General features: G+C 57.2%; 1 protein-coding gene across 2 annotated transcripts; it reads right to left on the bottom strand.

Annotated features, from left to right (window-relative positions):
• Positions 1-233: 233 nt before the first annotated feature.
• Positions 234-13909, bottom strand: ARID5A (AT-rich interaction domain 5A). 2 transcript variants are annotated; one of them, XM_019446274.2, is made up of 7 exons: positions 13777-13909; positions 5344-5459; positions 3715-3853; positions 3319-3371; positions 2740-2837; positions 2280-2439; positions 234-1858 (listed from the first exon to the last, which is right to left on the bottom strand). In XM_019446274.2, the coding sequence occupies exons 1-7, from the start codon at positions 13778-13780 to the stop codon at positions 620-622; spliced, it is 1809 nt and encodes a 602-aa protein (XP_019301819.2). In that variant the 5' UTR covers positions 13781-13909; the 3' UTR covers positions 234-619. The 2 variants fall into 2 exon arrangements, with proteins under 2 accessions (XP_019301819.2, XP_019301826.2); XM_019446281.2 differs by lacking the exons at positions 3715-3853; positions 13777-13909 and having other exon boundaries at positions 5344-5458.
• Positions 13910-14950: the final 1041 nt, after the last annotated feature.

Raw genomic sequence — 14950 nt, 5'->3', positions numbered from 1 at the left:
GACAGGCAGTTGCCCTGAGACTCTATGAAAGTGGACAGAAAGCACAGGACGAATGTTGCAGCCTGCTGAATTATGAACAGGAGACTTGACCCCCTGCTCTTCGGCGGGGGTGGAGGCATTTTGGATCTGAGTGGATGCAAGGTAGGTCTCTCTCCTTGGCTCCCCCAGCCCTGTCACCAACGCCTCCACCCATGAACACGCCCCAGCCTCACCTGCCCCTGTGAAGGTCCAAACCATGCACACCTCAGGGCTGGGTGGATCCGCATTGGTCTTTTATTGGATTTTCCATGGGCAGCCTGCATACCTCAAACTGCTACCCAGCTCCTTGGCCCTTCACCACGTTCCTGGCTTCTGCTCTGGGGACCAAGCTGGGAGCTGCCAGCCCAGCACCGTCTTCTCCCACGGCCCCGCAGGCTTGGGCTGCTTCCTCGAGACAAACCCAGTTTTCCCGCTGCCTCCCTCTCTGTGCCAGGCTGCCCAGACAGGGGGGCACGTTCCTGCATTGGGCACAGCCAAGCTCTCCTGGGGAAGAGGCTCCAGCCCAGACCCCCGGCAGTGCCTCCCCGTCTCAGGCCACTTCAGACCCTGCACAGCACGGCACAGCCCTGTGGGCTCAGACCTAAAGCTTGGTGTTGAGGTGGAAGAAGTGGGGTGCTGCATAGGTTGTGGCAGGTGGCACGTGCCATGCAGACGAGGCTGGGCAAAGTCTGTGGCGAAGGGCACTGTCGAAGGATGCCGGGGGGAAGTGCATCAGACCGGTGGCCATGGGGGAGGGCGCTGTAGTGGCTAGGAAGTGGGCCGGGAAGGTAGGGATGACCAGGGGGCTGAAGGGGAGTGTGGCTTGGCCCTTTAAGTGGTCCGGGGTGCCGGCAAAGTTCAGCGGGCAACGCAGCATGGTGCCCCTGTAGGCCTCGGGGAGGGTGGGCCCCAGCGCTGGGCCCAGCAGGCAGGACACGGCCAAGCCGGACCCCACGGATTTGGCCCCGCACTCCTTGGCGTCCACCTCCTTAAGAAAGGGAGACACTGCCCGCAGTTTTTTGCCACCATGGGCAAAGCCCTCTTCTTCCAGGCTGCGCTTGTTGCTCAGGCCTGGGATGCTAGGGAAGGTAGGTGGGGGTGCAGGGCTCTCGGCAGAGACCTTGGCCATGGGGGACACCCAGCAGGCTTTGGGCTTGGGGTAGGGGCTGCCCTTTCTCGAGCTGCCTTTATGGAATGCAGACGGGCGGTTGGCATCCCCGCCCCACACCAACTGGGGCTCTTTGACCAGCAGGCCCTCCTCTTTGCCAGGGGGCCCTAATAGCGCCCCATCTTTAAGGCTGGGGAAGAAGTCCCGGGGGTGCTGGCTGACGGGCTTCAGCACCTCGGTGGGGTACGCATGGAAACAGCCAGTGAAGATGGGGGCTGGCAGGCGAGGACCGGCCAGAGCCTCCTCCCTGAGGCTGCCACCAGGTGCCTGTAATCCCTCCTGAGGGGTCAGCCGGTGCCTGGAGTTCTCAGCTGGCTTTCCTGGGCTCTGAGGACTTTCGGAGAGGTGAACAGCTGGGGATGCCTGGGGGTCCCCATTAGGGCTCCTGGCCCCGTGGCGACAGCCCTCCTCCTGGCACTGCAAGGCCTCCGCCTTGCTCACCTGGGCCAGGAGCTTCTTTTTGGCCAATGGTGACATGATGCCATGTGTTCCTTTGCAGTAGAAGCTGGACAGGAGCCGCTTGTAGGCCTCAGGGCAGCTGCTGGCACCCACGAAGGGCAGAGAGGTGCCCAGGGCTGGGCCTGGCTGTTCTGTGCCATCCCTGGGGGGCTCCTGGCTAGGAAGCTGTGCCAGGTCCGTGGCAGCATCTGTCTTGGTCTTTCCTGGCATCATCTGGAATGAGAAAAGTTCATGCCTCAGGGCTGGGTGTGAGCCACATACCCTGACCTGGGGGCCCTGTGGAGCAGAGTCACAGAGGGGTCCCAAGAGCCTCTGTTCACTCTTCTAGCACCTTTGTGAAAAATTTTCAAACAGTCTCCTGTCCTCTGAACGGGCACAGCATGGTATATCAGGACACAGGGCCTGGTGAATGAGGTGCGGGCTGGAGTTCAGACCCCATGGGGCCTCTCATTTGAACTGGCACAACCATGACCCTGGAGCCCCCCACGGATCTGCCGTCAGAGTAGGTTCTGGCTATCCTGGGCAAGGTGCTCTGCGGCCATGACGTGGGTGGTAAGAGGGAGGTGTTTGGCAGGGGACCAGGGGACAGGGAGGCCTGGGGTTAGCTGGTGGTCCAGGCAGGCTCAGAGCTTACTTGGTCTAACCGCTTCTCCTCCTTGGCCTTCTTTGGCTTCTCAGGGGCCCCGTCATCCCCGCGGGGCTCCTTGGCCATCTTGTATTGCTTCCTGGGCTTGGAAGGGGGCAGCGGCTTGTCGTCCTCCCCCTTCAGGTGCCGCACGTATGGGAGCACCAGCCTGAGCAGGAGCACAGCGTGTCCACCAGGAGGCCAGCCTGGCAGGCACGTGCCACACCTCCCACCTCTCTCCCTCATTTGGCCCAGGAGGCATTCGGTGTGGCCGAGCTGGGCCTGGGTGGTGATGAATGCGGCACAGGCAGCTCAGGCTTGTACGTCCAGTGGGAGGTGTGGACGTCCTGCCCCCCCCCCTCCCACCCTGCCCCCTGCCCCCAGGTCCTGCTCTGCCCCGCCCTGCCCCACCCCGCCCCGAGGTGAGGGCCGAGGTGTCCTGCAGGCAGGGTCTCACCAGGGGCCGTACCTCTCGTAGTGGCGGCGTGTGCACGTGGCCGCGCTGGTGCTGCCCGGGCTGCCCCCCAGCTCGTCGTACACGTTCTTCCAGAGGCGGCGGCCGGTCACCTGCAAGGGCACCTCGTGAGGGCACGACCGGCACACCCTCCCCTGCTGGTGGAGTCCTGGAAGCTCCAGGTCCCCACTGGACAGGGACAGGGACTGCAGTTTTGCAGCTGCTTCTCCAGCAGTGGCGGCAGGGAGCTGGGAAGGGGCTCGCCTGGCCGCTAGCCAGCCCTCCCTCCCAGGGGCCACTGCCCGGCTGCTGGCCCCAGCAGCTTTCCAGGCAAAGGGAGCACGAGGAAGACAGAACAGATGGGAAGACAGGAAAACTTGCTTTGAGCAGCAAAGTACAAGCCGGCAAGGCAGGCCCTCTTCCCCCACAGCACACAGCATGCAGGAGAGCTAGGGAAGGGGCGGGATTTGGGACCCTGCCTCTGCCTCCTATCTGGAGGTGGGGACAGGGCCCTTCCTCCCCAGGACCCCACAGGGTGCAGTGGGGAAGGCCTGGGAGATGCAGCATGGCAAGGACCCAGAGGTGCCTCCTTACCATCTCATAGGCCCCCAGCTTCTCCACTGCTTTGTAGATCTTCCACAGGTTAACTGGAGAAAAGAGAGGGCAGGGCCCCTGTCAGCCTCTGTAGGGGGAGGGCACAACCAGCAGCCCATTCCCGTGGACCTGTCAGGCAGGCACAGAACCAGCACACATCCAGACAGGGCCACTGCAATGGATGGGTGGACTAGGCCCTGTGCACTGGCAGTCCAGTGGCCAAGGAGGACAGAGATCCGGCCCCACCCACTGCAGCCCTGTGCCTGGAGGGGGGTGCCCCTTCTGTGGGCTGGCATCACCCAGGGGTGTCCAGAGTGGAGGTGCCTGCCCTGACACCCTACCTGGATGGGATCCCCTGCCAGGCTCCCCCTCCCTGCCTGCACCCCAGGGACGCACTCTGCTTGAAGCCGAGATGGGGCACCCTCTCGATGGGCGTGTGTCGCTCCTTCATGAACTTGTAGAGGCTGACCAGGAAGGCCTGCTCCTCCTCCCGCTCCTGGTCCTCCTCCCGCTCCCCGCCTGCCTCGGGGGAGTCCTGGGGAAAGAACAGGAGGCATTGGGATGAGCCCCCAGTTGGCGGGTGGCCGGGGACAGGCGGAGCCACTGGCTGCTGGGGAGGAATGAAGCGTGTGGTCCCCAACCGCAGGCTCCCGTAGGAGGGAGCAGGCTCCCAGCATCCAGCTTATGGCTCTGGGCTGGAGTGATCTGTCTCTTGGCATCAGAAAGACGCAGTTGTCAGCTGTTAGTATCCAGGACCCCAAGTCAGGGTCCACAGAGGCCCAGCTCCAGAGACAGCCATAGGAGCAGCCCTGCAGCTCCCCAGGCCTCTCTCCAGGCACAGAGCACTTCTCTATCTTGCTCTGGATTTGTTCTATCTGTGTCTCAGCTCCTCTACCAGACTGTGAGCTCCTGGTGGCAGGCTCAGAGTCCCCAAGCCGAAGGAGCAAAGGTGCTTGGTGTTTTCTGGCACTGCGGGGTCCTGTGTCCACTGAGCCATTGCTGTGGTGGCCTGCCTCTCTGAGCTGCCAGTCTGCGTGCTAAATTTAGGGTGGTGAAGCCCTATCCTGGGTTCCTGACACACTTCTGTCAGGACGTTCAGTTCCTGCTTCCAGAGGGGCAGTGTCTGCTGATGGTATTCATTTGGTTGGTGGCTCAGGGCAGTGGGGTATGGTTGAGCTGGGGCTCAAGGCTTGCAGAGCAGACAGCTCCCAGGTCCTGGATGGGGAGGCCCTAAACACCAGAAGGATGTAAACCATGAGGGCCTAGAACAGTACAGACAGCTGTGCATTCCCAAAACATTCTATTCAAGTACCGTTTCAGTGTTTCTGACACTGAACGAAGACCTCCGACCATGAATGGCACGCAAACTCACGCGTCACCTATGAAACTGTGACGCACTGGAGACCAAGGCAGCTGGTCTTGTGCAGGCCTCAGAATGAAGGCACTCCCTCGGCAGCTCTTCCGCGCAAGCTGTGAAAAACCGTTACCATTTGCGACTACTCTGCTACGTGAATCAGGATTTTTACTCCAGGCTGTGCCACCAAAGCAAACGGCCAAGACGAATGGACGTTCAGGCCAATGCTCCGCTGGGTCGCCCACGGCTCCCTCTCAGACCCTGCTCACCGAAATGGCCTTAGTGATCTCGCTGAGGGACTCTAATACCCACGCTGTAAACTTGGAGGGATGCACGGATGTACACGTGGTTTTACATCTTAAAACAGTGCTTTTATCGGTTTCATTCATCAGGGCTCCAGGCAGATCTTCATTTGATAAGGGGGTTCTGCTAGGAAAACTAAGTCTGAAACCCCTGCCATGGGTCACGGGAGGATCCTCCTGTCCCTGGCTCCCAGCTCCCCACACCTGATGCAGGCCCAAAACCCCAGGGCTGGGCCCGGCTCAGCAGACTGGAGCGTGGGGAACACATCCTCCTGAGAGCTTGGGGAGTCCCGAAGTTCACCTGGGAGGCTGTGCACAGGTGAGGGGGGGAGGGGCAGGGAAGAGGCCCCCAGGGGTCGCCCAACTCACCTCCAGATGGATGGGGCTCTGGCTCCTGCTCTGTTCACCATCGCGTTGAGGGGACACAGATGGGTCTAGGGGATCACCCTCCTCTGACTGTTTCCTTTTCCCTTTGACAGGAGGTGCTGCAAAGAGGGGAAGGGGAAGGGGTGGGGGAGGGGGGAGAGAGAGCACTTGAGACGCAGGCAAGAAGAACAGGCAGTGAGGAGAGGTCCTCTGGGAGAGATGGCAGGTCCTCCCATCCCCCATCTGAACCCACCAGGTGTGGAGCGAGTCCTCCCCTTCCTTCGGCAAAGTGTCCCCTGCCTCCTGGTCCCTGGCTGCACACAGGCTGGCCCTTTACACACACCTGTGGGCTCACCCCGGTGGCCAACTCTGCTCTCCCTCCTCTCTGCCAGGCTCACCTCCGACTGAGCCCCACACCTGCTGCTGTTCCTTCCTCTGTTCCAGCCAGCTCCCCACATCCTTTGAAGGAAAATTTAAACCACCCTGGGGTCACGTCAGAGGAGAGTAAGGTCGGGCCACGGTGCTCAGGGAAACCCTGTCTCCAAAACCTGCCCCACATTCAGCCAGAGCGTTTTCGCAGCACCTCAGCCCAACTGGGAAAGCTGCAGAGGTTCCCACGTTTGTGAGCCCAAGAGCACCACAGCGGGTGCTTGGATCCTCCAGGAATAATCGAGAAGGCTAGAATCTCCTGTTTATGAAACATCTGACCTTTCTATGAGCACTGGCAGAGGGCTAACTGTCCCTCATTAGGCCACTTGCTCCTGTCACCTGCAAGGGTCTCACCTGACAAGCCACTTCTTGTGGGTGGCCCTTCCCAGCCCCCAGCCTAGCACAACCATCTTGCTCCGCTGGGCACCCTCGGCCACTCACAGCCATCCGGACTGAACTGCCCACTGTGCATGTGGCTTCCTGACAGTTAGTGAAGCCACACAGTAGGCGCCGGGTTTCAGTGAGAAGGAGCGTGTCTCACAACAACATGCATGGAGGGCAGGAGGCACTCGACTTTACCAAGGGCAGCCACAAGCTGATAGCTGCAAGGGCACAACACCCGTGTCCCTGCAAAAAACACTGGAAACCGCCTCCAGCCCTCGGACAAGCTGGCAGCGCACCTCAGACCAGGAGCCCCGGGCTTTGGATCTCCCCTTCTTTCTAACCTTCTCTTCCTTTTTGTTAACCTAGTATGAACGCTCCCATTCTCCCGGTTTGCTCCAGCTCAGGAAATCCTTACCACTGGGCACCTATGAGCTCCCCTTTCTGTCCTGGAGAGAAAAAGAATCTCCGTGACAACAACAAACCCACACCAGCGTGGCCCACGAGGCCAGAACCTTTGGCCACGGGATGGTGTGCCCTTCGGTGGTCGCTCATGGAAGCTTCACCCTGCTTGCAACTACTCGCTTGTTCCGCACGGGTCCCTGGCTCTTCCACGTGTGTTCTCTTATTTAGTCCCAGAAGGGAGCTCATTTTTTTGAAAAACGTTGATTTTGAGAGACAGAGAGATGGTGTGCGTGCACACACATGAGCGGGGAAGGGGCAGAGAAGGGGGGAGAGAGAGAGAATCCCGACGTGGGGCTCGATCTCACCACTGCGAGACCACGACCTGAGCCCAAATCAAGAGTCAGGCACTTAACTGACTGAGCCACCCAGGTGCCCTCAGGAGGGATTTAGGTTTTTTTTTTTTTAATTTCTTTTTAATGTTTTTATTTATTTTTGAGAGAGAGAGAGTGTGAACAGAGGAAGGGCAGAGACAGGGAGACATAGAATCCAAAGCAGGCTCCAGGCTGTTGGCACAGAGCCCGATGCGGGGCTCAAACTCGTGAACGAAGATCATGACCTGAGCAGAAGTCGGATGCTTAACTGACTGAGCCACGGAGGGGCCTCCAGGAGGGATCTCCTTTTATTTTTTTTATTTTATTTTTTTAATTTTTTTAACGTTTATTTATTTTTGAGACAGAGAGAGACAGAGCATGAACGGGGGAGGGTCAGAGAGAGGGAGACACAGAATCCGAAACAGGCTCCAGGCTCTGAGCTGTCAGCACAGAGCCCGACGCAGGGCTCGAACTCACAGACCACAAGATCATGACCTGAGCTGAAGTCGGCCGCTTAACCGACTGAGCCACCCAGGCGCCCCAGGGATCTCCTTTTAAAGAGGGGAAACTGAAGCCAGAGAAGCTAAGTTGCTTGTCTCCCTGGGAGACCAGGGTTCAAAGTAAGGTCTGTGTGACCACCAATCCAAGTGGCCTGGCCTTGCCACCATCGTGGTTGCTGTTGTCATCACCAGCATTTAAAAAGCCTTGATGAGAAGTCCAAATAAGCTTGGAAGAGAAACCAATCCTAAGGCTTGTCAAAGAGAAAGGCACTCAGGCCTTCTTCTCAGGCTGGCTTCTGACCAATCAAGACATGGTCAATATCCAGAAATAACCAGGTGTTAACAACTGACCTGCCCCCACCTCCCCAACTGATGCCTTTCCAACCAAGTTCTTGGTGACTCTATGCCTCAGTCTTCCCTTCTGTGAAATGGGAAAGAGCCTGGAGTCCTTTGGCCACTCTCCCTGAATTCCTAAAGTCCACGGGCCAGGTCACAGGCACAGCCACTTTCCCCAGCTCTTCTCCCTGCCCTCCTGCCCTCTCCACCTGTCCTTTTTTCTTTTTAACATTTATTCATTTTTGAAAGACAGAGACAGAGTGTGAATGGGGAAGGGGCAGAGAGAGAGGGAGACACAGAATTTGAAGTAGGCTCCAGGCTCCAAGCTGTCAATGGAGCCCCGATGCAGGGCTCGAACTCACAGACCGCAAGATGGTGACCTGAGCTGAAGTCGGGCCCTTAACCAACTGAGCCACCCAGGCGCCCCTCTCCACCTGTCTTCACACCCTCTCTGCCTTCTTTCCTGCTTGCTCAGCTTCTCAGCATCAAAGGACTCTCTCCACCCTGAGTCCCTACATGTGGTGATCCTGGGGCTTCTCACTGGAGCCTTCCTACAAACTTGGTATGTGACCCTCATAAGTGGCTGCCCTCAGCTGCAGAAAAATAAAGTGGTAGGATCAGTACCCATTAGAATCACCAGGGAGCGTTTTAAAGACATTGGTGACTGTGTCCCCCACCCCCAGTCTGATTTAAGGTTCTGCAGGGGCATCAGTTTAAAGCTCCCCAAGGGATCTTAAAGGGGGCAGCCAATTTGAGAGCCACTGGGCCAGAGGACCTCTATCCCTTCTGCTTGGTTCCAGAATTGGTGAGCTCTGCCTGGGCCACACTGAGGGGAAAATCTCCTGGAGCCAGGCACTCAAGTTACCTGGAAAGGAGGTCACCAATCTGAGCCGTTTAACCCCAGACAGGAAAAGGATTAGAGCTCTTGCCTAGAGCCACAAAGGGAAACACTCTCTTTATCTCTGTGTCCAGCTGAGTCCCCAAATGAACTCAGCCTCCACTCCCTCCCAACCAGGCTAGTATGCTCTCTGCCTGGCAGGGCCTTCTGGGCCCCACTTCCACAGCCTCAGCTGAGGGAGAGGACAGTCCTCTCCCTCCTTCTCCAGGGTGCCCTCTGTCCTGTCCCTGGCTACCCCAAGTCATGGAACCCCAGGCTTCTAGATCATCTTCATTTGGAAGAGGGTTCTGCTAGGAAAACTAAGTGTGAAACCCCTGCCACAGGTGACAGGCGGGTTCCCCTGCCTGCCAGGTTCCCAGCTCCCATACCTTCCAGTGCTCTGAGGAAGGGCTGGGCTGCTCTCCCGGCTCTGCAGGGGAGGAAAGAGGCTCGGGGACCGGCCATCCCAGTCTCCCAACCACATCCAGCCTGCAGAGGCAGAAGAGTCCCACCTGCTCCTGAGTGACTGCTGCTGCCCAGCAACCTCTGAGTTACTGTCCTGCTATCGCCACAAAGCCTCAGATGCCCCACTGTAACGGGAAGGTGGATCCAACTTGCAAGAAGAAAACCACTGCTGGTCAAAGGAATGTCGTTCAGACATGGCTTTTTCCATCCAGGAAGCAATAATGACAATAATGATGATGATGATTTCATTGTTTACTGTGAACACAGCTGGAATCTATAAGGTATGAGATGGGGATCTAATCACGTTTCCCCCCAACGGTTACGTGTCCCAATATTGACTGAGTGATGCCCTTCCCCCAGTGATTTGAAATGCTACTCTCCCCATAATCTAAAGGTTTACAAGGAATTTATAGGAGGGGCGCCAGGGTGGTTCAGTCAGTTAAGCGGTCGGACTCTTGATTTTGGCTCAGGTCACGATCTCACCGTTCATGAGATCCAGCCCCACATCGGGCTCTGTGCTGACAGTACAGAGCCTGCTTGGGATTCCCTCTCCCTCTCTCTCTCTCTGCCCCTCCCCGATTTGTGTGCTCAAGCTCTGTCTCTCTCTCTCTCTCTCTCAAAATAAATAACAACGAAAGGAACACACCTGAAACCGTTTCTGGAATTTTCTACTGTTTCCTTCACTGTGGAATGCCAGTACTCATGCATGCTGTTTTAACTGTAAAACAACTGACTATCCAGAGGGCAAGTCCCCCATCATTACTCTTTTTAAATAATTATCCGAACTTCAGGATAATTTGTCACATTCCCTTAAAAAAAAAAAAAAAAACAACAACACTGGGGTTTTGGTTGAATTGCATTTAAACTTAGAAATTACTTTGAAGAAAGAGAACACCTTTCTGATATGGCACCTTCCTTTTTTCAGGACCACATGTCTCCCCAGATTCAGGTCTCCCTTTGCTGTCCTCAGACGTTCCTTCTTAAAGGCCCTGTGTGCTTTCCGTTGAGCTTACTCCTTGTGTTTTGGGCAGCTAGATAATAGTGTGAGAAAAGCTTTGATAATCTACAGCAGGACTTGGCTCCACAGTCTCTGTTGTTTCCTCCTCTCACTGTTGGGAAGAGAACAGGAGGCTGCTGGTTGGGCCAGGAGTTGAGCCCTTGGGCCCTTGTGACTCCGTGCCTCACTGGGGAGTGAACAGGGGTGGCAGGGTGCTTGGGGGTGGCGTGCTGCCCAAAGCCCTTCTGGTATTAGGTATCTGATCTGTTTAACTCCATGGCTTGTGTTAAAGTCCAAGCTTAAACCCCAGCTCCAGAAACCACAGCAGTGAAGAGGTTAGTTTCAGTCACTAACTCCAAAAGAGGACGCTCCCTGGAGTCTACTTGTTCTCAAGCGATTCCTTACCTCCCTTTCCAAATCATACACTCCACCAACTCAGCTCAGTGCTCTGCCGGGCCGTGGACTAGGCATTTTTGTACACCGCTTCACTGAATCTTCCCAGCCACCCAGTGGGTTCTATCTCCCCCCTTTTACAGATACAATACGTGAGGATCCGAAAGGTTCATCACTTGCCTGAAATCACCCAGCTTACTAGTGGCAAAGCTGGGATTCAGAACCAGAGCAGTCTGACCGTCCCAAAACTGAGCTCTGAGATCTGGACTTTTTAATGGAAACAGGGAGACGCCAAGCTCCTTATCTGCTCAAAGGGTGCAAGCTTGCTTCTCTCCCTGAAAGAAGCAATCTCCCATCACACCACTCCTATTAATCTGCTAAAAAGTCTGGCTTCTGCTGACAAGCTGAAATCAGGTAAGAGTGGGAAGGGGCTCTGCTCCACAGAGCTGCATCTTTTACCAAGTCAGCCACTGCTTCTGTACTACGGTATCCCTTTCACTGCTAGACCCCCAAGGGCCCGATGTTCTAAGCAGGACAAAGAAACAAGGCTTCCGACACAAACCACAGCCAAGTGTGTGTTGTGTACACACGCCCCTCAGTGGGATCCGAGGTCTGCCTGTGCTGCTCACTCCCCACTGTATTTCACTGTCCAGAGCAGCGTGAGGCCTGGAACAAGTGCTCCATAAACAACCACATGGATGCAGTAAGACCACGTGATCTCAGATGCTCCTGATACCTCAGAGAGGGGCTTGGGCTGTGACTAATTCAAAGCCATAGAGCCCGTCAGAGACCTAGTGCCAGACCGCACCGCTTATATCTCTCTCCTCTCCTCTTCTCTCTCTTTCTCTTGCCCTGCCCCGCCCCATTCACCCTTGGTGTGATGGGAAGGAAGCAACACTTCCTTTCATGAAAAGTCACCCACTGGGAGCACTGCATCAATTGCGTCAATTACGACAATAATGGTAACAGCAGCCCAATAACAACCAGCAGAAACCGCCCCACCTCGCCTAGCCCCACCTCGCCTGAGGTTGTTGGCTTAAGTTTCTCTTAGTTTGAGCCGGAGCTGAAACAAAGACAGCCTTTGAGGCCGCCAGTCCACTCTGTGGCCCAGGAGCCGGCTGCCTGGCAAAGTCTCGGTGCGGAGCTTTCTCCAGTGGGCAGTTTGGGGAGGGAGGACTGCCAAGGGCTGAGGACGCATGAGCCGGACAAGGGACCCCCGAAGGGTGCAGCTTCTGCCCCAGCCCTGCCTCAGTGTCTCAGCTGGGGCACAGGAAAACGGGGTTTGAGAGCAGCTGGGGCCAAGATGACAGTCTTGAGAGAAATATAGAAAGGTAGGTGGCATGGGGGCTCCAAATGTGAGACTACCGTCTCCTAACCGCACTAGGACTCTTGTCCCCCTTTAGTCAGCTCTGGTATGTCCTAAAAGACCCTATGCCAGGATAGGCTGAATACCCACTGTCCCCCCCTCCAAGTCTGGGTGGTATTTGATAACAGTAACAGCTCCATGTAAGGACTGTCTCCTAGGTCCCCATGAACTTTAAGTTTGTGTTCCCATTCCACCTAGGGAGAAACTGGGTTCAGTGACTTGTCCAAGACATGACCCACGAGTAGAGACACAGCCAGGACATGAGGAAGACTGCCTAACTCTTGCCAGGGGGCACTCCATAGCCTTTCAGCATTTCCACCCACCTGGTAGAGACCCCAGGGGGCTAAAAGGGAGAGTGGGCAGTCCCTGGCCAGTCTACCATCAGGTAACAGGAGGGCAAGGGGGAGGGGAGAGGTCTTGGGAGGTCTGCCTCTCTCTCACTGCCAGACCTCACTCTAAGCCTCAGTTTCTCCGCCTGTAAATCAAAGAAAGAGGGACTGATCCCCTGAGGTCCTTTCTACCTCTGCCACTCTATGTTCCACACGCCCCAGGCGGGTCCCCAGGGCTCCAGCGGAGTCTGGAACTCCACTCTGGGCGCTAGACTCTCTAGTCACTATCTCCTACCCCTCCTTTGCCCCAGGGGGCATGTAGGCACAGAGACGCTGACTCCCTCAACAGTGGTGCTCCGGCGGGGGGCGAGAAGCACCTGTTATCCTCCCCTCGGCCCCGCGGACCCCTCCCTGACAGCTGACCGGCCGAAAACAAAGGGACGCTGGACCCGGCCAGCACAGTGCCCCCGGACCTGGCACCCTGAACCCTCAGAGTCCGGCGCTTAGAGAGCCCCGCCACCCCCCACCCACATCGGCGGGGCTGAACCCCGCCTGAAGGCGCCCCCGGACACTCTGCGAAGGGACCGAGATGCACCAAACTCCGCAGCTCCGGCTGAGCGCGAAGGCAAACATCTCTCTCCTTGCACGGTCGCAGCCTGCGCTTCAACTCTCTCGCTCCCCCCCCCCCACCCCGCCCCATCACTCCCGGGGCCGCCACCTAGTCCCTTCAGGAGACCCGAGGAAAGAGAAGACACAAGAAAGAGGACGATAGCAAAGAGGGAAGATAGCTCTTTCTTGCCGGGCGGGTGGGGGAGGGCAGAGGAAGGTGGACAGGAGACAAGAATAAGAGAGAACAGAGAAGAAAAGAGAAAAAGGGAAGAGAAAAGAGAAAGAGAAAGGGTAGGGGGCGGGAAGCCGGTAACCGCCGAAGGATCAGAACACCCCTTTGCTGAAAGAGGAACAGTTGATTCTTCAAAGTGCATTGAGCAAGTTCTTCAAAACCCGCGCAGAGTCACTTTCAGGAAACGGCGGCCGCAGTGGAAAGCGCCCCGCGCGCGCCCAGGGACCCCGGTGCCTCTTCTCGGCGGCGCCGGCGGGTTCTGAGAACCGCGGGGATGTGACGGGGCGGGGCGGGGGGGGGGGCAAATGGGGGCTGGGAGGCAGAGAAACTGCTGCGGACAGCCTGTCACAACAAATTAGCTGAGACCAGCTCGAGATTGAAACCACAGCAGGAAGTGGGATGACAGAACCGTACAGGACTTGGTAAATTTCAGCCAAGAGACGACGAAAAGAGTTTCGAGATAAACGTCCGGGAAGCCCCTGGCCGCCAAAACTTTTTGTCTCTCCTTTTTTCGAAGAGTGAGCGCCGACACCCAGCCTCACCCCTCCCGCGTAGGGTGGAGGGCGCTGGCGCCCCAGCGGGGCTAGGGTGCCCGCGCCTTCGCCCCGGAGTCCACCCCCGGCCCCGCTCCGCCCCTCCTGGGGGCCCGGATGGCCACGAGGGCCCGGAGGGCACCTGGCAGGGCAACCTCGCCCTCCCCACGAGGCCGCCAGCCCCGTACCGGGACAGGCCAAGGAGCTGCTTACCCATGGCCCGGAGAGGTCCCTCGGCGCCCGCCCGAGGCCCTCCGCACGCGCGGCTCTCCAACCCCGCGCTCTCCGCGCAACTGGCCCTTGGCGCAGCAAGCCTGCCTCCTCCCCACAGCCCCGCCCCGCCCCTCCCGGGCACCGCCCCCGCCCCGCTCTGGGCTCCGGTTGGTGGGTCCAATTCTTCCGCGCGGGGGCCGGGGCCGCCCCCTGAGCCCGAGGACCTCTGGGACTTGTAGTGCGCTTTCCCTCTCCCCAGGCTCAGAGACCGAGGTACCTGAGATAGGCAGGACACGCAGGAATCGCTGCTGCCTGTGCCTCTAGCGACAAAACTAACCTTGGAAAATTCCTCGTTGCTCGTCAACGGGACCCTGGGGCTGAGTGGGTTGAGCAAAGTGCATCTGACTTTGACTTGAACTGGGTCCTGGGTATTTTCCAACTCCCACCCCGCCCAACATAGAAGTAGAGGCGGTTGGTGTTAGCTAAACAAGGACCCCAGACCAAACTAGCAAGTCCTTTGGTCAAAATTCTGTGGGGTCCCAGAAACTCTTGGGGCAATGTCTGCAGATGTCACAAGGCCAGGGACTGGCAGCTACAAAGCATTCCAACAAGGGAGCATGACCCCTGCTTGGGGAGCTGAGGGTGAGGCTAGAGTGGAATGGGCACCCGAGGAGCTGCTGAGCCCGCCGAGGCAGCTTCCACCGCAGGGAGGAGTAACTTGGCCAGGTGCGCAGCACAGAAGAGGAAACTGAGGCTCACCTTTGAGAGCCCAACGTCTCACAGCATCATCCACAACAGCCAAAAGGTGGGAACAAGCCAGTGTCCATGGACAGATGAATGGATAAACTGTGGTGTGTCCATATAATGGAGTATCATCACTCAGCCTTAAAAAGAAAGGAAATTCTGACACATGCTACATGGATGAATCTCGAAGACATTATGCTCAGTGAAATATGCCAGTCACGTAAGGACAAATACAGTATATTCCACTTATACGAGGTACTTAGAGTCCAATTCATAGAGACAAATAGTAGAATGGTGGTTGCCAAGGGCTGGGGGAAGGGAGGAAAGGGGAATTGGTGTTTAGTAAGTACAGAGTTTTCGTTTTGCAAGATGAAAAAAGGAGCAAAGGATGGTGGTGATCTATGCACAACAACCTGAATAACCTTAACGC

The sequence above is a fragment of the Panthera pardus genome, unplaced genomic scaffold (genome assembly GCF_024362965.1).
Source record: "Panthera pardus isolate Hobbes unplaced genomic scaffold, ASM2436296v1 HiC_scaffold_26, whole genome shotgun sequence".
Lineage (NCBI taxonomy): Eukaryota > Metazoa > Chordata > Mammalia > Carnivora > Felidae > Panthera > Panthera pardus.
The sequence above is the reverse complement of the archived record's forward strand: the minus strand, read 5'-3'. Positions and strand labels throughout refer to the sequence as shown.

Bases quoted from the DNA above. Each gene is read 5' to 3' on its own strand.
- ARID5A (XM_019446274.2), bottom strand. The intron at 2,838-3,318 runs GTAAGGAGGCAC...GTGCCCTTGCAG, and splicing joins AGCTGGGGGCCTATGAGATG to GTGACCGGCCGCCGCCTCTG. The intron at 2,440-2,739 runs GTACGGCCCCTG...GCTCCTGCTCAG, and splicing joins ACACGCCGCCACTACGAGAG to GCTGGTGCTCCCATACGTGC.